Source organism: Lagopus leucura, unplaced genomic scaffold (genome assembly GCF_019238085.1).
Source record: "Lagopus leucura isolate 7727_CA_CO unplaced genomic scaffold, USGS_WTPT01 Super-Scaffold_100083, whole genome shotgun sequence".
Taxonomy (NCBI): Eukaryota; Metazoa; Chordata; class Aves; order Galliformes; family Phasianidae; genus Lagopus; species Lagopus leucura.
The window spans coordinates 196038-220466 of NW_024962318.1; the positions used below are offsets into that span (position 1 = coordinate 196038).

The 24429-nt window shown below is 51.7% G+C and overlaps 1 protein-coding gene and 1 long non-coding RNA gene across 6 annotated transcripts; both read right to left on the bottom strand.

Annotated features, from left to right (window-relative positions):
• Window positions 1–1155: 1155 nt before the first annotated feature.
• Window positions 1156–11575, bottom strand: LOC122188833 (BPI fold-containing family B member 4-like). 2 transcript variants are annotated; one of them, XM_042887456.1, is made up of 17 exons: window positions 11459–11575; window positions 9179–10030; window positions 8726–8841; window positions 8074–8188; window positions 7885–7989; window positions 7516–7671; window positions 6436–6499; window positions 6054–6117; window positions 5618–5709; window positions 4695–4868; window positions 4429–4482; window positions 3988–4155; window positions 3839–3906; window positions 2784–2826; window positions 2346–2409; window positions 2090–2166; window positions 1157–1727 (listed from the first exon to the last, which is right to left on the bottom strand). In XM_042887456.1, exons 2-17 carry the CDS (start codon window positions 9244–9246, stop codon window positions 1704–1706), a joined length of 1452 nt encoding a protein of 483 aa, XP_042743390.1. In that variant the 5' UTR covers window positions 9247–10030; window positions 11459–11575; the 3' UTR covers window positions 1157–1703. The 2 variants fall into 2 exon arrangements, with proteins under 2 accessions (XP_042743392.1, XP_042743390.1); XM_042887458.1 differs by lacking the exon at window positions 8074–8188 and having other exon boundaries at window positions 1156–1727.
• Window positions 11576–11590: 15 nt separating this feature from the next.
• Window positions 11591–23844, bottom strand: LOC122188834. Of its 4 annotated transcripts, XR_006181649.1 has the most exons (7): window positions 23730–23844; window positions 23446–23619; window positions 22789–22850; window positions 21774–21910; window positions 15825–16118; window positions 11737–11948; window positions 11591–11621 (listed from the first exon to the last, which is right to left on the bottom strand). It is a non-coding gene; the product is annotated as an uncharacterized LOC122188834 (long non-coding RNA). The 4 variants fall into 4 exon arrangements; XR_006181648.1 differs by having other exon boundaries at window positions 23446–23844; XR_006181651.1 differs by lacking the exon at window positions 15825–16118 and having other exon boundaries at window positions 23446–23844.
• Between the last annotated feature and the right edge of the window lie 585 nt (window positions 23845–24429).

Below are 24429 nucleotides of genomic sequence, written 5' to 3' on the forward strand. Positions count from 1 at the left end.
TCCTGTACGGTATCAATTATTTTCCCCCTCAAAGTACCAAAAGATGGACGAACTCCATCTCAGTGAGTGCCAGCACCAATGCCCAGCCCTTAGATTTCACCAAGGGAGCATCAAAATTCCACTAATTTCTGTGGATGCAAGGCAGCCCCATGCAGCACAGCATCGCCCCTACCCACCACAGACACCCTGTGGCTATTCCTCCACTTCTAGTGTTACTATGGGAACCAAAAAGCTGGTGAGCTGGGCCAGAAAGAAGAAGAAAAAAAAATCACCCATCATCTGTACAATGGTTTCTAATATTAGCCTGAAAGCTGGTCATGTTTCCAACACGCTTCTGGCAAAGCTGTAGCAGAGTGGGTGGGCAGGAGCACCGGTCAGACCCCGTGCCACGGTGCCAGAGGTGTCATTTTTGGACTAGATGATCTGGTAGGTCCTTTCCAACCTTGTGATTCTATGGTTGGTGGGAGGACAGGGTCCCCACGTGCTGCCCAGAAGTGCCCACACCACCCGCAGTGCGCTCAGCACCCAGCCCACGGAGCTGTGTTAATTACACATCCATCTGCTTTCCCTGTCCACATCATTTCCAGCCTTTGGAGCAGCTGAAAAGCACTTGAAAACCTCATATTTCAGAGAGTCAGGGATAGGAAAGGAAACAAAACAAGCCAGTGTGATTTATTGCAGGGAGGGAAAAAACCTGAAGGTTTCTATGCTCGTCCTGGGGACCTGACTAATGATTTTAATGCCTGAGGTTGGCAATAGCAGGAACTGTTCCTAATAAAAGTTTGCTGGTAGAGCTGCAACCATTATTCCTTGACTAATATATCTTAACCTAGCTTCCCAAGAGGAATAGGCTGCAGTAGGAAAAGCGTTCATTAGCTTGGCAGCAAAGGGCCAGGGTCACCATGCCCTGAGCCCCTCCTGGCACCGGGTTGGCACTGCCAGACCCACACCACTGAGCTGGGACATGGGTGCTCAGAGCTCATCCAGCCCCAGGGCACCCTGAGTGACACAGGAGCTGATGCCTGCTGGTTTGGAAATTCAGTTTCATTCTGATTCCTACGTGTGTTTTAGCAAAGGGTAACCCAACAGCAGGAGCCACTGGCAATCCGAGAGTGCTGTTAGAAATTTGGGATGGAAGGGCTCAAACCGAACCCCAACATAGCACTGTCACAGAGGAACAGATCCTCCAGCAGGAGGCACGGGGGGGGCATCCCCAAGAACATCACAAACCTCCTTCTGAGCACTAAAAAAGAATGCATGTTTATTACTGAAGGAATCAGTGACAAATGTATCCCGAGCTCCTGCTCAGCACTTTGGACTTTTCTCACCACGGATGGAGACATCCGCATTGGAGAGCCACATGCAAAATTTCCCTTTTCCATTACACAGACAACAACTTTCCCAAAGACCAAATTCTCAAGGAATTTAACACTTTAGCTGCAGCATCACATGCCACTTCTGCAACCGTGACCTCTAATTCGCCCTAATTTCTCTAAATAAATATTTCTACACAGAGCTGCCTAACTGGTGTTGGCTTATGCAAGCATCTCAGTACCATGTAAGCCAATTTAATTTAAAGTGCCTTAAATATTACCAAGAACCTTGCAGTACATTTAGGAAAGACGATAATGTTGGTTCCAATGCTCCATCCTGACCGGATCTCCTCCCTCTTTCTTTCCAGAGCTGCCTGCATAGTGCATGGCTCACACGAGGATCAACAACAGTCCCTGCAAAGTAACATGGCCACGTCACTGCCCAGCCTCTCCTTGGCCCCCAGTGCACACACTGCTGGCTCTCGGTCCCCCTGTTGGCCACCATTGGCCTTCTTGGACACAGGGACACACGGCTGGTTCCTGTTCACCCTGTTGGCACCAGATTGCCCCAGGTCCTTTCTCTGCAGAGCTCAGAGCTTGGCATGACTCAGGGCTCTTTGTGTAGCACCGCTCCAAAGGGCTGCAGGATGTTCCAACCCGGTGGTACATTCTGCCCCTGCAGCATGTCCTCAGCAGGACCCACGTGCCAGAAACAACCCCAGCAACCCAACTCACACCAATGCCTACAGGAGGGCAGAGCCACATCCAACACTCACCAACGAGATCTGGAAGTCCACCCTTATCAGAGGAATTCTGAACACATCAGGCAAGGGTATCCCAACTGCTGCAGCAGCTGCAAGACAGACAGAGCCTCACCCAGTGCAAGGGACACACAGCCCCCAGTGCTGAGAGCTGGCTGTGGGAGCACAGCTGCAGCCTCAGCTTGGACACAGCAACCCCCCTGCCATATAGAAACCACCCCCTCTCCGCAACAAAAGTGCTCCAAATCAAGGGCTGCCCCAGGCTCCTTACCATTGAGAAGTGGCAGGTAGGTCTCCACCAGCAGCTTAATGAGGTGTGGCTTCAGGTTGGAGATCTGAGGCAAAGATGGAACAGCACCATGAGCAGCAGTGCGGCAGCAGTGAGCTCAGCTCAGCACATGGCCTTTTCTTTAATCAAAACTACTTTTCTTTCTGTTTGTATTTGGTGCCTCCTTTGGGAAGAGTTCTAGGGATAACATTTCAGCTGGAGCTCAGTGAGCTCAACCCAAGCAAAGTTGAATAAGCACAAACTTCAGGCTTTGCATTTGCATTATTAGAAAAGGCATAACAATAATAATAACAATTAATAAGAATAATAAAAGGCAGCAAAAGCATTGCCACAGTGTGCAGAGCTGCAGCTGATAGCTCGGACCCCCGGCACTGTGCCCCCCATACCCCATGGGAAGGGCCCTCCCGATGGGGGACTTACATCACTGATGCCAATGTCAGATGACTGCAAGATGAGGGAAACTCTGCAGAAAAGAAAAGCCAATGGCATGTCAGTCAGTGGGTCAGCAGCAGGAGCTCAGCCCCCAGCCCAACACCCCCAGCGCTGCGTTACTCAGCCCATGGATGAGGGACTCCCCCTCCTCTCCTGTGCCCAGGTAGCTTTTCACCTAAGAGAGGAATCAGCTTCTGTTTAGCTGAGAGCAGAGATTCTAGAAAAAGCACCCAGCCCAAACATAAGGATCATGAGCTCAGGAGAATCTGCCAAAGTTCCCAATCTGTCACTGCAATCACACAGTTATCTCCATAGCTAAAACCTCTGCTTTATTTCCACTTTGAGTTTCTCTTTTCTGCTTCCTTTGAATCTTGTTATATCTTTGTCTATTGAATTAAAAGCCCTTTGATGCATTTCCATTGTCTGTATCACTGCATATGGGCTGTGCCAATGTTGCTTCTAAATCTAACCCTTTGACAAGGTAAATGGCTTGAATTCCTCAGACCTCACGCTGTAAGAAATGCTTCCTAACCTTTAATCATACCTTGACTGGCACTAACAATAGCATTTTCCTTTGCTCCTTTATCACCCATGTCCAATATCAGGCACTTGGAAGTGCTGCCCAGGATCAAAGTCAAGCTGACACTGGTACAGTTTTTCAGACTGCCTCATCTCTCCTGGTTATAAAGTGGACACAGATTTCCTTCCATACTCCTAAAACTCTCCCACCACTGTGATGAGTATTACTCCTCCACTTTGTGCCACCATTCAGATGTGGAATTCTCAGATTTGGGAAAGCCGGGGGCCACATTTGAAAAATGCCCAGACAGCAGCTCCAGAGCCAACATTGCCTTGGAGAGGCTTCCAGCAGCCTGGAATGGGGCTGAACTCCCACACTGCGCTCTGCTCCCATTGCTTCCAGCTTGCTCAGGTCATCCCAGTGGGATGCACTGCCCTTCCTGCCATGCTGTGTCACCACACCCCTGCACCATGAGCTTCAGCAGAGCCCCAGGCCAGGCACCACGGGGGGGGGGACAGGCTACCTGCCCAGGGAGAAGGCCAGCACCAGGCTGCCCCTGGAGATCGACAGGCGGACGTTCAGACTGAGGTCCTGCAAGCAGACAGTGAGCAGGTCAGCCCACGCCACGGCCCCATCCCTGCTGGCAGCCCAGGCACCTCGTGTTCCACTTACTGCCTTCAGGAGCAGCAGGTTGATGATGGATCCATCCGGGCGCTTAACAAACACCTGGAGCAGGACCGACAGCTCAACGGTGGCTTTGTTGGGTTCCAAGAGAAGGATGGGGTTCCCCACAGACTCCACACGGATGCTCAGAGGACTGGCCCCAGGGCAGCTGTTGCACTGCAGGGATGGCGGACGTGAAGGTGGCTGCCTGCACTCAGCCCATGGACACACACAGCCCCACAGCTCTGTGGGGCTCCCCTGAGGTCATGCACACCTTGGACAAGCCCAGATTTAACCAAGTGCAGAGAACAAAACCAGACAGCAGAGAGAAGTAGAAGCACAAGGCTGCAGAGAACCAGAGATGGCTCAGGTATTTGTCCAGGTGCGTTCTGTAGATGGCTTCGGACCCAGCAAGACTTACCCAAAACTTACCCAGTCAAAGTCACTCACCCCAGTGGGATAAAGGGCTGTGATGGAATCTCTCAGCTGGTTGGCTCCAGAGAACTGCAGGGAAAGAAGCACACAGCCCAGGTGGGCACACTGCAGGTCCCAGCACCACCCACCCACTTCCCATGTCTGCTCCCAGCCGCTTGATTCACACTCGTGGGCCCGTCCCAAGCCTCCCCAGTGCAGAGCAGTGCTGCTCACTCATTCAGGTGAGAGCCACCAGCAGCACGAAGGGCTGCTGATGTGCAACGTAGCACCGTGGCACTCACAGCTTCTGACGAGCAGGGGAAGGTGTGTGGCTGGATCTGGAGCAGCAGGGCCAGCAGGGAGTTGAGGAAGCTCTGGCGCACACCGATGATCAACAGCCGGTCCAGCAGCGGGGGCAAGGCAGAGGCATACGAGTCGTGGGGGATGATGCTGCCTCCCATTTGCTGCACCGTGCCCTGTGAGCAAACAGCAACGTGGTCCTGCACTGCACACAGAGCTGTTCCTCCCAGATTTAGTGTGTGAAAGGAGCTGATGGACACCTGTGTGTAACTGAAGCCCCTGATAACAAGCACGCTTTGCCCAAATCCCAGACCACTGCTCCACGTCACCCTACAGAGCATTGCTCCAACTGCAACAAACCTGTGCTAATGTCACCTATTTGCTAAGAAGACTGACTCTGTCTGTGGGAGCAAAGCCCAACCCTGATGACATCTGCACTAAAGAACGCACAGAGCACTGCTGCCCTGTCAGGTGGAGCACTCAGCCTTCTTTCAGCCCTTACTCCTCACCTGCCAGTTGCCTCTTGCTAGCTCTGTTTATTTAATTTCTCCTGTTTGAAATTACTGTTTGGTTTTTTTGAGTCTTTTTCCCGTGAGGCAGCAGTAAAAAAATACATCTGTTGGCTTGGTTTAGCAGTCACCCATCACACAGAGTGCACAGCAAAAGCAAAATGCTGCACCACAGGCTCAGGCAGTGCAAGGGGGTGGCAACTGCTCATCCCATGCAGCCTGCAAACAGTGTGGGCAGAATGCAGCAAATTTGCTACTAAAGCAAAAGAGAGCACCCAATCACCTGGTGATGGGGTCAGATAGGGGCTGGCACATTTAGCTGGCTGTCAGAACAGCTCATCAGCACAGCCCATCCGTTTGGTTGCGCTGAATGAAGCCTGGGGTGCACCGGGCACTGATATCCAGTGTTCACTTACATCTAAATCCATAATCAGGGACGAACCAGAGGTGAATGGTGGGCCAGCCAGGTGGTAGTGAACCGTCCCCTTCGAGCCAACAGGGATCACCACTGCATGGGGAAAACACTGGTGATGGTCAGGGAACACACAGCTCCTCCCAGCCCCAGGTCCCAGCCAGAGGGAGCAGCACACACAGAGCACCTGCATTTTGGGGGAGCTCTGTAAAATCGCTGCCACTCAGCATTGGCAAAACGTCCCCAAATGAAACTCTGTGGGTTATGAGCTGAGGATGTAGCTCAAAGATAGGAGTTGAAACCCAAGGCTGTGAGATGCTCTCATTCAGAGTCGATCTCTGCCCTTGGAGCTTTTAGGACCCCAAAGCACTGGGGTAGCAGCACGGGACCGCGTGCATCCCACCACCCAAACACAGCAAACATCTTCCACTGGGACGTACCATCCAGAGTGCTCAGGAGCTGGATGTTCACTATGTTGAAGACAATATCTATCACTGGACACAGCTGCAATAGAACACAACACAGGACAGCTCATATGTGCCCTGCACGGCTCTGGCAGCCCTGATGGCTCTGAGCCACAGCGTGAAGCCATGGGGCAGCCAGCAGGCACTGGGATGGGCTGGGGTGGTGGAGGTGCCCTGGGCTGCTTGGGGACACCTCAGGCAAAGTGCACCAGCAGCAGCCAGGCTGCCCACCTTGCACACTGCCACCGTGGGAGCAAAGCACAGGCATGCCACAGCTCACTGCAGCCATGCTGTGCGTTCTCCCCAGTATTTCAAAATAGCATTTTGGCTACGGGAGGAAGGCTGATTTCAGACTTACCAAACCAGGCAAAGTTGCTGTCAGGTGGCTGAGCACAATGTCATGCACTGACAGGGACAGTAAGCTGGAAAAGACGCAAGAAAACAAAAGAGAATGTATGAGAGCCAAAAACCAACAACTCCCCGACATTGCAGCAAAGCAGAAGACTTTCACTGTCCACACAGCCCCAGCCCCAGTTGTCCCACGAGCAGAAGGGCTGTGTGCCTCAAGGAGGAAGGATTGGGCTCATGGCTGCAGCACTTGGAGTGTGCAGACACCACTGTGGGCAAGGAAGAGTTTCTCACAGCATATCCTGAGCTTGGCCATCTCCCTCTGGCATCTAAATCAGTGCTGTACTTAAGGGGAGGTGTTGTTGCTGTGAATTCCATGTTAGTTATGGGAAACAAAATATTTACATGTGGAATAACGAGAGGAGAAATCTGCTGTGAAGCATTCCCTCACTGCTGCTAAATAGATCACTCTGGGTTATATGCTGCCTGCAGGCAGTGCAGAGACATTCAGCTTGAGAATCAATACATTTCTGAACTACTGAGCTCGAACACACAGCAGTGCTGCAATCTGCAGATGGTGTGGACTCGCCATGCAGCACTCTACTTACAGGAGATTCTCCCTGCAGACACATCTGAGGATCCACCATGAAACATCTGGGCATACACATACCCACCCCCTGCAGAGGGGACACTTGCATGGGATCACACAGCCCCACAGTGGTCAGACTGATGGATCAAATGCCCAACGCCCCTCTGCTACAGCAGCCAAAGGGCAAGACTGGAGAACAGAGCAAGGCACACCAGTGGGGCTGCTTTCCTAGCACCTCTCCCCCCCACCACCTTCAGGTTAGTATGTCTCAGGTATCAGTTCACTAGCTAGGTCTAACAGAACTGCATTGGAATTGATGCTAAACTTTGTCATTCAGATCATCAGCCCTCATCTTCCAGCAGCCAATTTTCCATTGAGAAACCAGCACTGGCAGCAGGAAAGGAATCTCTTCCCTGGCTCTGCTGGCACAGGGCTGGCAGCCAGTCCAGATCATGGGATAAAGACCAGGGCAATGGAAAATATCAACCCACGAGTGCTTACCCAGAGAGCAGCTTGATCTTTACAGCACCAAGAATGCAGAAGCAGTCATCAGCAATGACCTGGACTGCACCCGACTCGAAACTTGAGCATTTGATGTTTGTGGTAACGGTCACATCCGCGGAGATAACAATTACCTCGGAGAGAAGGCCAAGCAAGCTGAAAGAGGCGAATGAGAGGCTGAGAGATGGAATCTGTTCCGCTCACCAGAGGCGCTCAGCAAAACCTCCATCATCAGCAATTTGTGGTGAAGGCCACAAGCCATTCTTTGCTACACATAGGTTTATTATAGGTGAACCCACGCAGGACTCAAAGCACTGTGCTGTGGGACACATGCAGACCTGACAGCATCTCAGAGCTCTGCACACTCACCAGTTGCCACTGAGATCCAGGCGCACGGTGATGACCAACTGCATCCCAATCCCAGGCAGCAGCTCCATCGACAGCGTGGGCATCCGGGACCTCTCCAGGTGCAGCCTGCAAAAAGCAGCAAACAGCCATCACAAACCTACAGAGCACCCCGAGGGCAAAGCACTGCCTGCAATGCCCAGCCCTGCTCACCCCGTGATGATGGTGGGGGAGTTCAGCAGACCCCCGTCACTCATGATGTTCGGCAGCACCAGGCCCTGCAGGTGCTTCTGGAGAAGCCCGTTCTGAATGATGGCATCGGACAGCGCTGCAAAACAGCTCCGTGTGAGCTCCCACCTCTCCCCAAACTCCTGTGTGAGCCATTTCCAACATCCGTGTGGTCAAATAGGGGGGGTGATGTCTTATAATGCCTAATAACAAAGCTGCCCTCACTGGGCTCAGCAGGAGCATGGCACAGCTGCAGCCCACTGCTTGCTGCTCGCTTCCAGAGGGCATTGGTCTTGCTTTCCTTTGGTCTGTTTTTGGAACAGCAGCAACAAGAAGTGAGCCAGAGTACTGTGCACATGAAGGTGGCTGCTAAGCTTCACTGTGGCTGTTGGCAAAAAAATCGGCTGCTCTAACAGGGAAATGAAAACAAAGACAAAGAGGAGAGGAAAGGATCCAGAATCCTGAAGTTCTGCATGGCTGTTCGGAGCAGAGTGCCACCCCTGTCCTGGAGACAGAAGGTCTCCCTCCCTGTGAACCCAGCAATGGCTCCTGCAGCCCCGAGGAAGCGTACAGCGATGACAGCAGCCAGGGGTTTTACCACATACCGGCCCCATGGGACCACCACCACTCCCATTACCTTGTTGCGTGGCCCTGGGACTGACGGCACAGGACAGGCCAGACAGAACCCCCTGGGTGGGAGAGAGCAGCCCACAAAAGATGACCATTCCAAAAAGCTTCAGCGGCTTCATCATCCTGCAGCAGGGGAAGCGGTGGCATGAGCAGTGCAAAAGGACAGGGATGGCACTGCAAGACACAGCTCTGCTGTCACCTGCACTGGGAGATGCCGTCTCAGCCCGGCTCTGCACAGCACCCGGCTCCTGCCCGCTCTTCTGGTGCTGCAGCAGCAGTGCCAGCAGCTGCCCTTATATCACATTTGCCACCACCTGGACACACCTTTTCGCATCCCAGCAGTGGGCACCTCCTGCATCTCTGCCAGCAACACCCAGCTGCCAGGCTGCTGATTTACACAGCACCGCGTCACTGCTGCCTTTCCCAGCAGCAGCTTCCCTTCCCATCCTGGGGCACTCACCTGGGCACTGCTTTTTCCCCTCTCTGCCTTACAAAGGTGTCCAAAGTGGTGACCTGTGGGATCCCCATGCTGGAAGGAAACCATCTTCTGGGGGAGCTGAAGCACACAGGTCACACCGGGGGCTGATGGGGCTGTGGGGTGGGACGGGACCAGATCTCCTCACCCTGAGGAGCTGTGGGATTAACAGTGCTCATGGATGTTTCAAATGCAGCGTTGGAAAATGATTTTCTTCACCAAAATATTAAAAAAAAAAAAAAATTAAAATTAAAAAAGCAACTTGGAGAAAGCTGATAAGCATCGGCTTTGTTAAGACTGACCTTCAGATGGATTTCTAATGCATCTGTAAAGAACAACAGTGAGAAACGCAGCTGTACAGAAATGCACAAAGCCAGCAGCATCAGTGTGACACAGCAGTGCTGCGGGAGCAGATCCCAAAGGAGGGCTGAGGTCGGGCCCTGGCTGGGTGCCGTGGCACTTTCCATTGTGCAGGGCTGGGCAGATCCTATCGGTGCTTTGCTCGGTGCTGTGCAGCAGAGCGAGGCTGCACGCAGCAGAACAAAGCTGAGCTGATAGCATCACTCTCAGGGAGCAGCTGGCAGGGGAACACACGCTGCTGCCCTTAGGGTTGTGTGCTCCTATCGCAGCTGGTGCCCTTTGGGACGGCAGCATCCAAGCTCCAGTGCCTCACACTGCAAGCATGCAGTGTGCTTTGTGCCCCAGCATGGGTGTTCCTCCTCTCTGCATGGGTTTCTGCTGCTCAGTCCCACCCTTCGCTCCTCTCGCTCACCTGGATCTCAGTCTCCCCTCGCAGCAATGCTTCAGGTGTCACTTACAGGAAGGCTGAGCTCAGCTCTGCAGTGACAAGGGAATATATATTAAAATGAAGCATCGCAAGGAACTCAGGAAGAGATCGTCACAACACAAAGGCTGGAAAGCAGAAGGGCTGCGGAGAGAGGCTGCACGTGGATGCCCCAAGCAGCCCCGAGGCGCTTCGCAGAGCGGTGTTAAAGCAAACAAACATACGTTATTCAACGTGATTAAATCTGCCATTTCTTATTCTCCAGCGTTAAGAACCGTAGGAGCTCAGGGAGAACCACACACGTGTCATAAAATAAAAGAGTGAGCAACCTGAATGAAAATACGGAGAATTCTTCTGCCCCAGTTTGAATAACAGCACCGGGGTTTTATGGCTGAGATACGTGCTGGAGGTTTGCAGGCTGCGGAAGCACAACACTGCTTTATTGTTATGCGGTGAATAAAAAGAAAGAGTAACCTCAGGCCATAAAACTCCTTCAAAGGGGAAATAGAAACTCCGTATTAAGAATACATAAACTGAGCACTGTCTCTCGAGAGGAAAAAACTAAACCTGGTGGCACGAATTGTGCCCTCTGATAGCACTGCCCTGAGCAAACACTGCCTGCTGCTTGTGGGGTGGTGAGCAGCTGCTGAGGGCATGAATGGAAGTGCTCTGCTCAAATGTCAATGGAAAGTGATTTCTCTGATGTCAACAAAACAAAGGAGCCAGCCAAAGAGAGCAGCGCTGCGGAAAGGGAGAAAGCACTCGGGTATAGAAATGGAACGGCACATGAATGGAGTGGGGCTGTTAGAGCAACATCTGGGGAAGAGAAAATACAGAGAACGTACTAATGCAGGCTGCTGCCAGACCGACAGCTCCCAGCCCGGTTCCAGAACAGCCAAAGTGCAGCTGTACCTGCTGTAAGCCCCAGCTCTCCCCTCTCCTGGGGAGCACAGCATGGTGTGTGCAGCAGGGGCTGCGCTGCAGGTCTCCATCACTGTGATGGGCAGCAGCAACGCAGCCCAGGAGCCACCACCAAACATGCAGCAATGTTCTTCAGTGCTTTGCTCACGCTGCCTCATAGCCCTGCATAGCAGAGGGTTATTTCCCCGTCCTGTTTATGGGATTGCTCAGATCACAATGAAGGAATCATCCCAAAACTGGGCTCAGCAGCTCACTTCTAGCAGCAAGATCTGATCAAACAGGACATGGAAACTCCCAGAGATAAGAGCAGAGCCGCAGGCACTGAGCCCTGCAGTCAGGACCAGGCTCCATCCCAGGGCCACCAAACCCCCAGCCGTGCTCACACCTCTCAGCAGCTCCCAGGGCTGAGCACCCATAGCAGCACTGATCCTCGGGGAGGCCCCGGCTCATGCTGACCTGGGGCACACATTGCTCTCTGCTGGCTGTGCCCACAGGGCTTGCAGCACAGCATGAACAGACGTCAGAGGCATCCCTCCGTGCGGCTGTGTCTGATCACTCACCTGTGCAGTTTCCTACATATGGAACTCAGGATGTAGAAACAATCTCAGGAAGGATGAGCAGATAGCACTGAGGGAGAAGATGAGTTCAAGGGACAGCAGTGCTGGCTTCTGGGTGCACAGCAGTGCTGGGTTTGGGTGCACAGCAGAGCACACAGCACAAACACTACAAGGATAAACAACAAATCAGCATCACCAGGAATTCTATAGACAGAAAACCATCTTTTCCCAGCTTAGTGAAGTACAGTGAACTGAATGTTATCAAACCAAAGGGTACAGACCTTGTTACCAAGTGCTGCACATGGACACAGGCAGAGCAGTCCTGCATTCAGACCCAGTGCTGTGTGTTACACAAGCAGCATTCGCTGCCTTTCCCCCATCACTTCCAGTCACCCACACTGTGAACTCTGTGGACACTTCAATTCCTCCTCACTCTTCATTCTTCCAATTTGTTGGTGTTTTCTTTGTTTTGTTTCTCTGCTTTCCTTCCAGCCTGGAAAATAGATTTCTGTCCATTGCATTGTCTCAGGAAGCATCAGCACCGCAGTGCCAACAGAGACCTCTTAAATAAAGACAGCTATTTCCATTTGACTGAAAGAGAGCAGCACAGACACCAAGTCATGTTTCTGTCTTGCCTCAGGTTCGGGGAAGCTTCATTTACAGAAGCAAACACGATATTGAGTGAATTTGTCCTTGATGTTCTCTATCAATCCCGAGGAAGAATTAGCAGCAGCCTTATATTACACACATATGTCTTCTGTAAGCAAAGATTTCAGCCTTCCATCTCGCTCAGCTTTTAATGAAGACAGGACACAGCATCTCTGGACACATCCTCAGCACAGCATACAGAATTAGCATCATGCTTTGTGCAGACATCCCTCTGGGGGTAAATCACAGCCCTGCCACTAGTCGTGATATAAATAAATGCCCATTTCTAAGGGAGCCCCAGTGCTCACCACACAAAGTGCCGAGGTGGGATTCGAACCGGCGGCCGGCGGGCAGCACAGCGGGCGCATCCCTCCAGCCCTATGGGGTTGTACCAGGCCTGGTGCTGCTCCATGGGGCAGGCAGTGAACTCAAAAGCTATTCTGCAGCCTGGCACCATCAGGCACAGTCCTGCTTACCCCGTCAGAGCCAGCACCAAACAGGAATGGGCTGGGAATGCTGTGCAGAAAATTATTTCGCAGTCACTGGCAGGAGAGCATTCCTAAACCAACTCACAGTGGGGTCAGATTGATTCCTGTGCACAAAAACGCAATATAGACAAAAAAGGAGATCGTTTAATTCCCTCTTAACTGTGAAAAGCAATTTGGTGCAGTGTGTGACACATTGCAGAGCACCGAGCATCACCCTGGAAAACAAATATAGCACACGGGAGCCAACCACACACCCGGCCCTGGTATGTCACACTGCTGAGAGAAGTTAAAATAAAACTGAAAAAAATAATAAAACCAAATTGGTTCGAGGCCAATTTCACTCCCTCACTCGCACAGCAGCAGCAAGGCGTGGGGAATGCCAGAGCAGCACGGTCTGATCCTACAGCAGCAGCCACCAGCAGTCCTGCTGCATCCCAGCACAGCTGCCCTGAACCCAGCAGCATCCCAGCACGGGGCATCACTCAGCTGCACGGTGGCGAAAGGTCCTCAAGCAGCCATTCACAGCCTCCACAACAAAGTACAGGGTCCTTCAAGGCACCACAGGTCTCTCAGGGCGATTTCCTCTCCTGCCTGCAGATGCTCAGACCATAAGTAATCAGCGCACAGTTTTGCCGCTGCTGCTGTTTTATTGCCCGAGGCGCCCACTCGCTGCTCTGCCTCTGAGATAAGGGCAGGCAGGCGGGCTTCAGAGGGTTGGGGCACTTTGAGCAGCGTCTCCTCAACATCAAAGTCCCGGCTGGATTTTTTTTAGTGAGACTTTAGAACCCAAGCGAAGGATTTTTTCATGTGCTTCACATCGAGTGGCATCAAAGCGGCTGCTGTCCGCAGGGAGCTGCTGTGCGACACAGAGACCAGCAGCACCAGCACAGCAGCGAACTGAGCAGCCCCACTCAGCAGCACTGTGTGTGGGAGGGGAGAGCTCGGGAGGCTTACTTGGAGCAGTCTGAATCCAAAACCCAACTCCTCATTTGCTGCAGCGTTACTGAAATGGAAACGCAGCCCTGAGATTCCCTGAGTCGGCGCGGCGCAGCTCGGAAGAAATACTCTCATTGAATGCTGGCACTTTGCAGCCCTCACACATTGCACCAGGGTCAGCTGTAACAGTTTGAGAGCTCCTCTCCCTGGGCTCTGCTCGTGCTGCAAACACTTCTTTCTTTTCCAGCAGAAATGGAAGGCTATTGCAGGGAGCACGCTTAATGTGACTGCAGCCGCCAGCAGCACTGCATGGGACACAGAGCATCAGGCTCAGGATCTGATAAGAACAGGGATTGTAATTCGTTTCCTCCCACTGCTCATCCCAATGCCCACAAGGGGCTTGGGCACTGAAGGACCCCACACAACACAGCAGCATGGCAGCTCCGTCCTCCCACAGTGTGGTAACGCCTTCAAACCCACCCAGTTCTCACTTTTTTCAGCCCAGCCACTGTGCAAGGAGGAGACGGGACATTTTGAAGCCTCATTTTCTAAGGAAAAAAGCAGAGCCCTGATCAGATGTTGGCTCCTTGTTAAGGAAACAGTGCAGCTTTCCCCATTGCTTTCCCTCCCCTTTAGGCTGAAGGGACAGCACTGTGTCAGACCAGCAGCACCACGGCCCGCTGCTGAACATGGTGCCAATGACATTTCTGCAAGGCACTAAGCCTAGTGTCAAACATTTAGGACAGATTTCCTAAGCTGTTTTGTTTGGGTGAAAGCAGCTGTAAGCCAGGAGCTGGGCAGAAGCAGGATTCCTGCCTGGCACACAGCTGAAAACCACACAAGGATGAACCAAACCCAGCAGCCATCCTGGTCACCATCAGCAGCACTCAGCCTCTCATTCAGTGCTGAGCTGCTGTGGGATTTGTGACAGAACCGCCTGGAACTGTCAGCGCTTCCATCAGTAACAAAGCAGGGAACTCTCCCTGTATCACAGCACAAACTGCAGTTATTCCTTTCTCAAAGCTGTGATTCCTAAAACCTCCCTTCCATCCCTGCCTGACGTCACAACACCCATCTCCTTCTCACAGGGGAATTGTGCTGTGCTATTACAAGCAGCCCTGAGGTGAATTAACAGCAGCCTGTAACAACGTTCCACTACAGCAACTTTATCCCCATCAAACTGAGGAACTGAGCAGTGTTTTACATCTGATGCATTTTGGCTCGGCGGAGAGCGGCAGCTGCTCCCTGTATGATTTATGGATGTATTCCACACAGCCAAAGCCAGGCACAAAATCCCCTGTTTGTGGCAACCCCATATAGAGATGGGGAGAGAAATTCACATTCTGGACGATGGCAGCAGTGGGCACAAACCATTTGATTGGCTTTTTTTTTTCCCCTCCCCATATCCACGATGGAGATGCAAGAAGCTGTATAACAAACCCTATAAATATTGATGCTCAACAGCTGGCAGCGATGATAGGAGGCACACAGCAGCCTTTGTTACACAAATGCAGAAACAAATCAGTTCAGCCCTAAGCCAAGGGAACCTCAGGGGTTCCAAGACCCCCATACACCGTTATGGGGAGGCGAGGGGCAATGCTCTGCTCTGGATGGGGCCATCCCACCCCAGTGCCCCCCAGCACAGAGGAGGGGAGCGGGCAGATAAGCAGAGGCAGAAGTAAAGCACTGGGAAAGAAATCACATCAGCAGAACACCTCCAGCAAACAGGATTGCAGCATAAGCGGCTCAAGCAGGGATTTGGGGGCGGGAGGAAATGTGTTTTCACATGGATGGTTCAAATATGGGAAATGCTGCCAAAGGGCATCTCCAAAGCCAAGGCATTAATTAGGTTCCAAAGCAGGCTGAGCATTCCCAGGGGCACACGAGAGCAGATTCTATTGCCTGCTGACACAAACACACTACCTGTGAATTTTCAAACAGAACAGATAGAGCTGCAACCAGACCTTCAACTCAAAGAAAACTTTGCTTCTGCCTCTTCCCCAGACTTTCATAAGCTCTCTCTCTTTCCAGCAAGAAACACTCCTCACTTCCCCATCGCAACTCATTCACGTCACCACTTTTTGGCGGTGCCCACATGGATGAACAGCTGCTTCCAAGGACGAAGCACAGGAGGAGTAAAAAACCCCACCGCAGACCCCGACCAGCACCAGGAGAGCTGCACCCGCCCCCATGGCTCCCACATCCCACTGGCTTTGGGTTTTCGTTGCCCTCTTTTTGTAGGTGGTTGAATTTAAAAATAAAAATAAAAAAATCAAGGTTAAAATCAGCTTTGTTACCTGTGTACACAAACCATATTCTTCAGCAGGGCTGCTCCAAAAGTAATGCCTCCTATCTTAAGCTGTCGGCCCACAGTGGCAGCTGGCAGCAGATGTTGGTGCTATGGCAGCAGAGGTTAAACCTTTCCACCAACATGCTGCTATGTTTTCTTGTCGTGTGATGGATGGCAGCAGAGGGGCAGTCTGACAGAATGCTGTCTGACATGGTAGTGAGGATGCAGCAAAGGTGTGATATGAAATCCCTCCATGCAGAAAAAATGACCCCCGTTGCCATTCGTTGACACCTGGAAAAAGCTGATGGAGACCAAAGAGTGGCAGTGAGCAAAGTGAGGTGGGGGGTGGTGCAGTTCAGCAGTGGGGCAGCTCTGCTGGTGCAGAGTTTGATGGGAGCAGAATGCGGATTGCCTGCAAAAATGCATAGTGTGGCAATGTTCAGTGAATCATAGAATGGCACAGAATGGATCTCAAAGATCATCTAATTCCAAGCCTCCTGTCACAGGGTGGTTGTTGTGGAAAAACAGCGTTTTGCAGCTGGCAATGTGCATTACCAAATTGCACCCTGTGCCATACACAGCTCAGTGTGTGATCTATGGGGGAGATGGCATTGCTGCCAGGCGGGGGTGAGGGGCTGTGCTGCAAGGCTCTGCCTCCAGGAATTGCCATCTGTGGCACTGCTGGTTCAATGGAAGTGGGCTGGGAGGGAGGCTTAGGCAACGTTCCTCTGTGGGAGCCCTGTCCCTAATGGAACATCAGTGAAGCCCTATGGAAAAACATAGCTTTCAATGCTCACAAAGCAAAGCGCTCACAAAGGCTTTTCCTCCCACCAGTTCGAGTCCCTCTGTGCAGAACCCCAAAGCAAACAAACCTGGGCTGCCAGCGGGACACCCGTTTCACAACTGCATTCCGCTCCTTGGCTAAAAATAAAGAGATTTGTCCCATGCTCAGCCCTTAGCTAACACTGGGGCAATAAAGGCGCACCTGGCCTCGTAGGAGGGTTGCACAAGCAGGTGATGGGCCAGAAGCGACAGCCAAGCCATTAACAGGTGAGGAATGCAAGAAACAAGCACCATAGGACCTGGCTTCTGCCCTCCTGGCAAAGGACTCCCTTTGTGAGATTATAGTCCTGCGCCATTCAAGAGAAAGAAGCAAAGAAACGGGGGTAAAAGAGAGCGCATTTCAGCTGTAAAGGATTTATCCATCCGATTTACATGTGAATCAATTACCCAGACAAAGCTCAAACGGTGCCAATAGGATTTAGGTGACCGAACACACCTCGCATTCAAGTCCTCTAATCCGTATCTGCAATTCCTGATAGCTTCGCGAGGTGCAGCTCTGCAAGAGGGGATGCAATCCTCCTCCCCCTTCAAACCATCGGACTTTTAGAACAAAGAATGACGCCGAGGAGCCCATCTGTGCCGCTCCGGTCGGGCAGCAGCAGCTCCTCCCGCACACCGGGTTGTGCGCTGTGCAGCGCAGCACCACGACGACGCTCCCGCATTGCAAACAAAGAGCAGATCCTCTCCTCCACTCCATGTCTTCACTGTATGAAACGTCTGCTTGGCGAAGAAGAGAAGGGGCGATGGAGCTGTGAACCCCAGCAGCAGCAGTAGGCAGCCACGGAGGTTGGGGGATGGTCACAGAGATGGGTTATTTTTGGAAAGAGGACCAAGAGGAGGAAAGAATACGGTTAAACAAGCAAGTGTTCTTCCTAGGCCTGGAACTCACAGCACGTTGCAAGGCTGAATTGGTTGCTGTTGGTTTTGCTTTGCAACATTTGTCACCAATGGCAAAAGAAAATTCCATTTTGCATTGCATGAACCACGTGCAGTTTAAGGAACCTTTCAAGACTCACACATCAGGAGGAGGGGCAAAGAAAAACCAGAAAGGCTCAGAGCAGATATGTAACTGATTTCCTTTTGAGACCCAATGCTGGGCTGCCCAGAGCCCTCCCAGCCCTGCCTGGCTCTGAATTTACGTGATTAGAAATGCAACTGCTTCAGCAAAGAGCAGACACTTAAATTGTTTCGGGGGGGGGGGGGGGGAACCAAAACAAAGAAACCCAAACAAACCGAACAGAACCACGCTCACACTGCTTGCTCCTGGCTTCTGCTAAAAAGGACTTTTTGGCTAAAAAGGCCTCAGGGAAGGGAGCATCCCTGTGGATGAGGAATTGATTTCATTTAATGCTGCTTCCAGAGCAAAAGCTCTCGAGGGTTCTGGGAGAAGTTTGATCTGAAAGGCAGAAATGGCTCTGTAAGAAAATCGACAGAATGCATTGCTGAAGTTCTGCCCCACGCTGCATGGCAGGGAGGAGGTTTCTGCTGGGTGAGCTTTGCCCACCATCACTGCTGCAGCAGGAGCCCACAGTGCTGCAGGGGTGCAAGGTGCTCTGGGTTCCACGTGAACCCCCTGGGAGAGGATCCTCCATTGGATCCAGCAAAGCCATTTGTTGCCAGAGGCCCAAAACCAGAGAGAAGCACACATTGACTACAGGGGAGAGCTCCTCATTGCACTGACCTCAATGAACGAGCGATGCTGATGAGAGCAGCAGCACCGTTCCCCACAAACTCTGGCAGTGTTGGCAGCTGCTGGGCAGCCCTGCAGCCCCTCTGCCATCCCCTCCAGACCAGAGCATAGGAGCCAGCAGCTCTAAGACAGCTCAGAACCCACAGAGAAAAGATCTGATGAACTCCTTCCTGTCCCTGGGGCGGTCTCAGCTCACCCCAGAGGTATTTCAGTGCAGTAATTACACACTCTGGGTGTGTGGGCACAGATATAATTTTCCCTTTCTCAAACACAATTACAGCTGCACAGAGACAGGAGGAGGTTTACAGACAAAGCACCGGTGGAATCGATATATCAGATTGGATAGGAGACTGTGATTTCAGCTGCTGCTGAACTGCATTAAGCCCCCTAAATTAACTTAATTAGGTGTCAAAACAAGCCTGCTTGGTTGGTGTCGAGGAGATATGTTTTAAGAAAGGCTCAGTGCAGCTCGCAGCAGCGGGCACAGCTCCTACCCACAAAGCTGCGTGACCCACACATGGCTGCAGGCACCAACTGCCTCTCCATGGGTTTTCTCTTGGCACAACGATGCCAGCAATCAGGAAACCAAGCAAAGCAGAACTGAAATAAGTGAGAACAGGGAGACACCACGGAAGGAAGGCTAACCTCTACTTGCTGAAGTTCCCTTCAGCTCCTCCCAGATGCATCGGAGGCAGATGCCGAAGCCCAGTGGAAAGCAAAGCAGCAGCAGCGCTGCACACACAGGGCACTGTTCAGACGGGGTGGATGAGGTCCCCCGCCGGGTTTCCCTGCCATCAGCCTGGCTCAGAGCTTGCACAAAACCTTTTTGTTCCTTTTGCACGCTTCTCATGGATCCCTCCTGGCTCCTCCATGGGCGGTGAGTCACGTCTTGTGAAAGCCTCCATTGATGCTCCCGGCTGTCCTTACGTCACAGGGCACTGAATGCTGTCTGCTGGCTCCAACAATAAGCACCAGCAGCACAGCAGTGTCAGCTGCCACAGGCACTGGGAGCTGTCACATCACAGCTGTGGTTGGGGAGACCTTAAAGATCACCCAAAGGATGCTCTGCCAAGGGCACAGCCAGCACCCACAGCCCTGGGGTCACATCAGGCATGCAAGAAACTCCAGCAAGAAACTCCAGAGCTCTTCCTTACACAGCTGTGCAAACAAGAACAAACTCATTGCTAGCTCGCAACAAGCAGAAGGCGATAGCAATCAGATACAGCATGATAACCGAGTTTAGGAGATCTCTAAACTGAAACTGGAGGCTCTGTGACAATGCTAAAGGAGAAACAATGCATTAAGGGCACCTGCAGTGCTGTGATAGTAACGAGGAAGTCATTAGATCTCAGCAGATATTGAAATACTTCATCAGTGCTCATCTCCCCGCAAGGATCGCCCATCTCCCACCAACACTGCTTGCCCTGGAAGGTGATGCATGCGCAGAAGTTGCCGTGCTGTAACAAACAGCACAGACAGAGCCGTCCATCAGCACATTCCTACCAACAGACAAAGCACTCCGTCACGCGCAGGGCGGCAAAATTGTGTGAGCACACAACGAAAGTCAGGCGGGGGAAAAAAAAGCAGGGCAGCAGGAAAATCCCAACTGTGTGATGCTGCTGAGTTGTTGTGAAGGTGGCAGGCGAGCTCTGAAATTCCGTTTGTAGGGCCTCCTGCTCAGCAGCTCCTACAGAACCATTGCAGTTCCCTGCTGCCATCAGTGCAGAGCAGCTGATTAAGACACGAATCTCTGCGCTGCTAACGAAGCAGCGAGTATCAGAAATAACAGCCATGATAAGCGTGCATCGTCTCAACCACAGAGCAGCAAAAAGAAAACACCTTCACGGCACTTTGCCTACAGCAGCCGTCTCCAGGGAGCCATTAAAACAGACGATGCCTCTCTCTCAAAGCAGTCGCTGGTGGGATATGAGCAGAGGTGGACGGCTATGCGTGGAGATGATTGCGGGCCCCCTGCAGCACAGCACAGAGCTCAGCAGTGGCTGTGGAGGGCAGATGTGTGTGAAAGGGTCAGCGAGGAGGAGGAGAGCGCCAGGCTATGAGCAGAGGGGGTCCCGAGGCAAAAGTGATAGAAAATCAGGGAAAATGGGGAAAAAAAAAAGAGAGGAAAAAGAGGCGAAGGGAGAAACGAACGAAAGCTGCCTGTATGTGGGAATATTTGGGGAGCGGGACAGAAGTGGCAAAAGCCGCTTGGAGGACGAAGAGCGAGCGGCGAAACGAAACGGCATCACCGCGCAGGGACGGCGCCGCCCGTGTGAATCGCGGCCCAACAGCGCCCCCTGGTGGCGCTGCGCTCCGGAACCGCGCGGCCCGAGGAGGGACTGCCTCGGAACCCTTGTTCCGAAAGTAATGCCTCCTGCTTGTTTCCACGGAAACTACAAAGAGCACGGCGACGCTTTTCGATAGAGCAGATTCTCAGCCACATGACACCGTTCTTTAACGGTCACCACCATGAGCTGTGCCTTTTAGGCAGCGATGAAGAGCCTGCATACCATTCCACTCTGCAGCGCATCACCTACCGCCTCACTGTGCTCCGTCAGCATTCACCAAACATCAGTGAATGTCAGTGGGTGCCTTTTTTTCTGCATGGAGGTGTTCAGTGTAACACCTTTGCTCCATCCTCACTTCCACCTCAGATGCCATTCTGGCAGACTGCCCCTCTGCTGCCATCCATCACATGGCAACAACATGGAATTGAGTATTCAGATACACAGAAGGTAAAACCTCTACTGCCACATCCCACCAACATCCGCCTCTGACATCACGGGGCAACACCATAAAATAGGAGGCATTACTTTTGGAGCGCTTTGGAGAAAGGGAAAAGCGAGCACGTGGAACTTTAGGAGGGGAAAAGTGGGGAGAAAACGAATGAGACAGGAAGGAGAAGCATACAAAAACAGCCATGGGAGTGATGGTAAGAAAAGGAAAAGACAAATTCAAATGGTGGGAATGAAACTTGTGTAATACACACAAGAAAAGGCAGAGAAACAGGACTGAAAGCCAAACTGAGCTATGGAGGGAGGTGAAGACCAAGGAGGATGCCCAGTTCGTGCAAGCAGCAAGGAGCCCTCGAGCATCCTAGGGGTGAGCACAGCACAGCCGTCAGCTCTGAGCCCCCCTGACCCACAGCCTGCCCCAGCCAGGGGATGCCCCCAGATGTAATAGGAGCTGATCCTGCACCCCTTCATTCTCCTCCTGCAGGAGCTTTCAAAAGCTTCATTTACTCGCAAGACAGCACAAACAAAACTGAGCCTCTTCCACATTTTCTCTCTAATTCACATTTCCCACAGCCCTAAAAAGTTTGGTATGGGTCGGTTTTACCTGGAGGGAAGGCAACATTAAGATGCCAGCAGCATCGCCCGGTACCATTGTGCAACAGATACATTACAGAACAGAGGCTGAGACCTGTCTTACTGGAGTTCCCCTGTGTTATTTCATGGCCAAGCAAGCATCGCTGCTCCCTTATCAGTTGCTGAGCAGGAGGCAACAAGCTTGAGCTCAGGAATGAGCTTTATCTGGTGGCACCAGTTCCCCAGGAGCATCTGGAAGAGAAGAAAGATTTCACCTCATGGCACCAGGGTTTGAGCCTCCATGTTTCACAGCAAATGCTCTGCTTGTAGGGGAATAGATGGGACGTCCACCTAGCCAGCGTGCTGCTTCACAAAAAAGAAAGAGCCCATTAGAATATAGAAAGTGGATTTAAACACTGAGAGCAAGTAGAAAGCAGGAGGGACTAAGGGGGTATTAATATTTATATTATGCTGGTGGCTTACAAGCAATAAAAATACTGCACTGCCTTACAGGAAAGGCTCCGAGGCCATCACTGCTGAGCACACAGCTCCTGGGGGATGCCTCAGCCTCAGCAGGGCTGTGCATGGCACAAACACCCAGAGAAGGCACTGCATGAAGACCTCAAGGACAGTAATGCACTGATGGTGCTCAGTGCTGCACCTACAGCGTCGCCTCCAGGAGCAGAGCATTGGTTTGCAGCTCAGGGGATGCACCTGGCTCTGTGAGCAGTGCTTTTCCTGCAGGACCTCTCCCAGCAGGTCCCAGGTTCACACTGTACATCAGTCGTTCCACCCCATCTCCTGTGACTCCACCTGCATCCCATAATCCAAGGCCACAGGATCTCTGTCCCCTCTGGGCAGGCAAAAGATCCCACTGATGTCCAGGAATTCCATGCCAAGAGAAAACCAAGAAGCACAAGAGAACCTACAAAGAGAGTAAGCCTGAAGCTCCCCGATTACACTGCGGTCTGACTGCAGCTCTCCAGCACCCAGCCCTCATTCATTACCTTATGCTTGGTTTAGGAAAGCTGGCTTGGCAGGCTGCCCATATGAATACACGAGGTTCAGCCCAAGCAATTTGAGTCCTTTCCCGCCATGAATGTGGCATAACTCCCCCTCTCCAAACTCACCACAGCCTTCTCCAGGTGAGAGCCACCTGCATTCTTCAATCTTCCTGATCGGGCCGTTCCATCTGCATAAACATAGAGCCATGAAGGAGAACAGCCACACCAACCCAAATCCCAAAAAAGAACCCGCTTAAAGGAGGCATTTATCAGCACAACTTATAAGGGACACCGTTCCAAAATTAGGAAGTGCTTCATTAAGCCAATGCCAGCCAGGAGGATGCCCTCATCCTTCACCAGAGGACAGTGACATTACCTGAGCTATGAAACATCGCAGTCAGCAGCAGGAAGACACCAAAGTCCTTATCACTAATCTTATCTGTAACTTTTATCCGTTGCCATGCAGAACTATTTGCATCCAAACCTGCAAAAGCAAGCGCTGCAAAAGCAATACCCAGCAATGGGCTGCTCACACGTGCCAGATGGAAAGCAGCAGGCATGCATGCAGTGATTTTGCACTAGGAACCCCTGTGCAACTTTGAAGTCGTGCTGTGAATGCCCTGTGCTAATCAAAACTTCACTGAGGCTGTTGGAATGGAGCTGCAGGTTGCAGCCACTGCTCTGCTGTTACACCTTGAGCCTGAGTGTCGTTGCCATGACACATGAAGTGTCTGAAGGTGCATCTCCAAGATACCAGACACCCAAAGCAGTGAGCACACATACCAAAGCATCTGTCCCTGCTGTAGCTGTTGCACTTTGCCCATCCAAATCCAGGCCTTGAGAACTTCACCTGACAGTCACCATTCTTCAGACACGGAGAGCAGCTCAGCCAGTTCTGAGCGCTGGGATGCTCTTATCCTGGCCCTGTAGACTTGAACGGGGTCCTGGAAGATGAAACTGCATTCTCTATATTATGCATTTGTATAAATAAATGCAATTATAAGTGTACATATATGAAGACCACGGTTCAGCAAGCCAGTCAGCTGTGCTCAGAGGGAAGAGCTGACCTTAGAGAAATCAGCCCTTGTGCCACCAAAGCTGAAACTGCCTTCAACTCTGATCTCAGAAAACACCAAAGCTGAAGTTGAACTTTGTTCCTTTCTTCTCTATTACAGAGGAAAGACAAACATTTGCATGGGGTTGGACTCTATGAAGTTCCCTCCCAACGCCTACAATGCTGTGATTGGAAGACAGAGGTTGTCTTAATGAGGATGTAAGTACACCCATCCTCCCAGATCTTAGGCCAGCTACGTGCTTTCCCCTTCCCAACTTTCATTATGAGATACACCTCATCTAACAGCCAAGCACGAAGACTTCTGGTCCAACCTTTACCAAGCAGCCTCTATCCTTGGTTTAAAGTTCTGCACATTGGAGTTATCCCAGCAGTGCTAAAAGCCCACGCTATTATTCCTTGTGCTGGTACACAAATGAAGAAAGATGGTCACCAGATTAGTCTCATATCTCAAGCAGCCCCACAGAATACTGATATGATACAACATCAGCAAGTTTTTGGCCTTTATTTGAAGGCTTTCAACAGTTACAGTAAGAATTGTCATTGCAAACCAGGAATTCTGAAAAAAATTGAACAATAAAAGTTAGAAAACATCCACGAGCCCAAGTCAGGCAGAATGGAGACTGAGCTTTTGGTTCTTCCATTCCCCTGTATTTCAAATATCTGACAAAACTAAGACACTAAGGAAGGCCGGG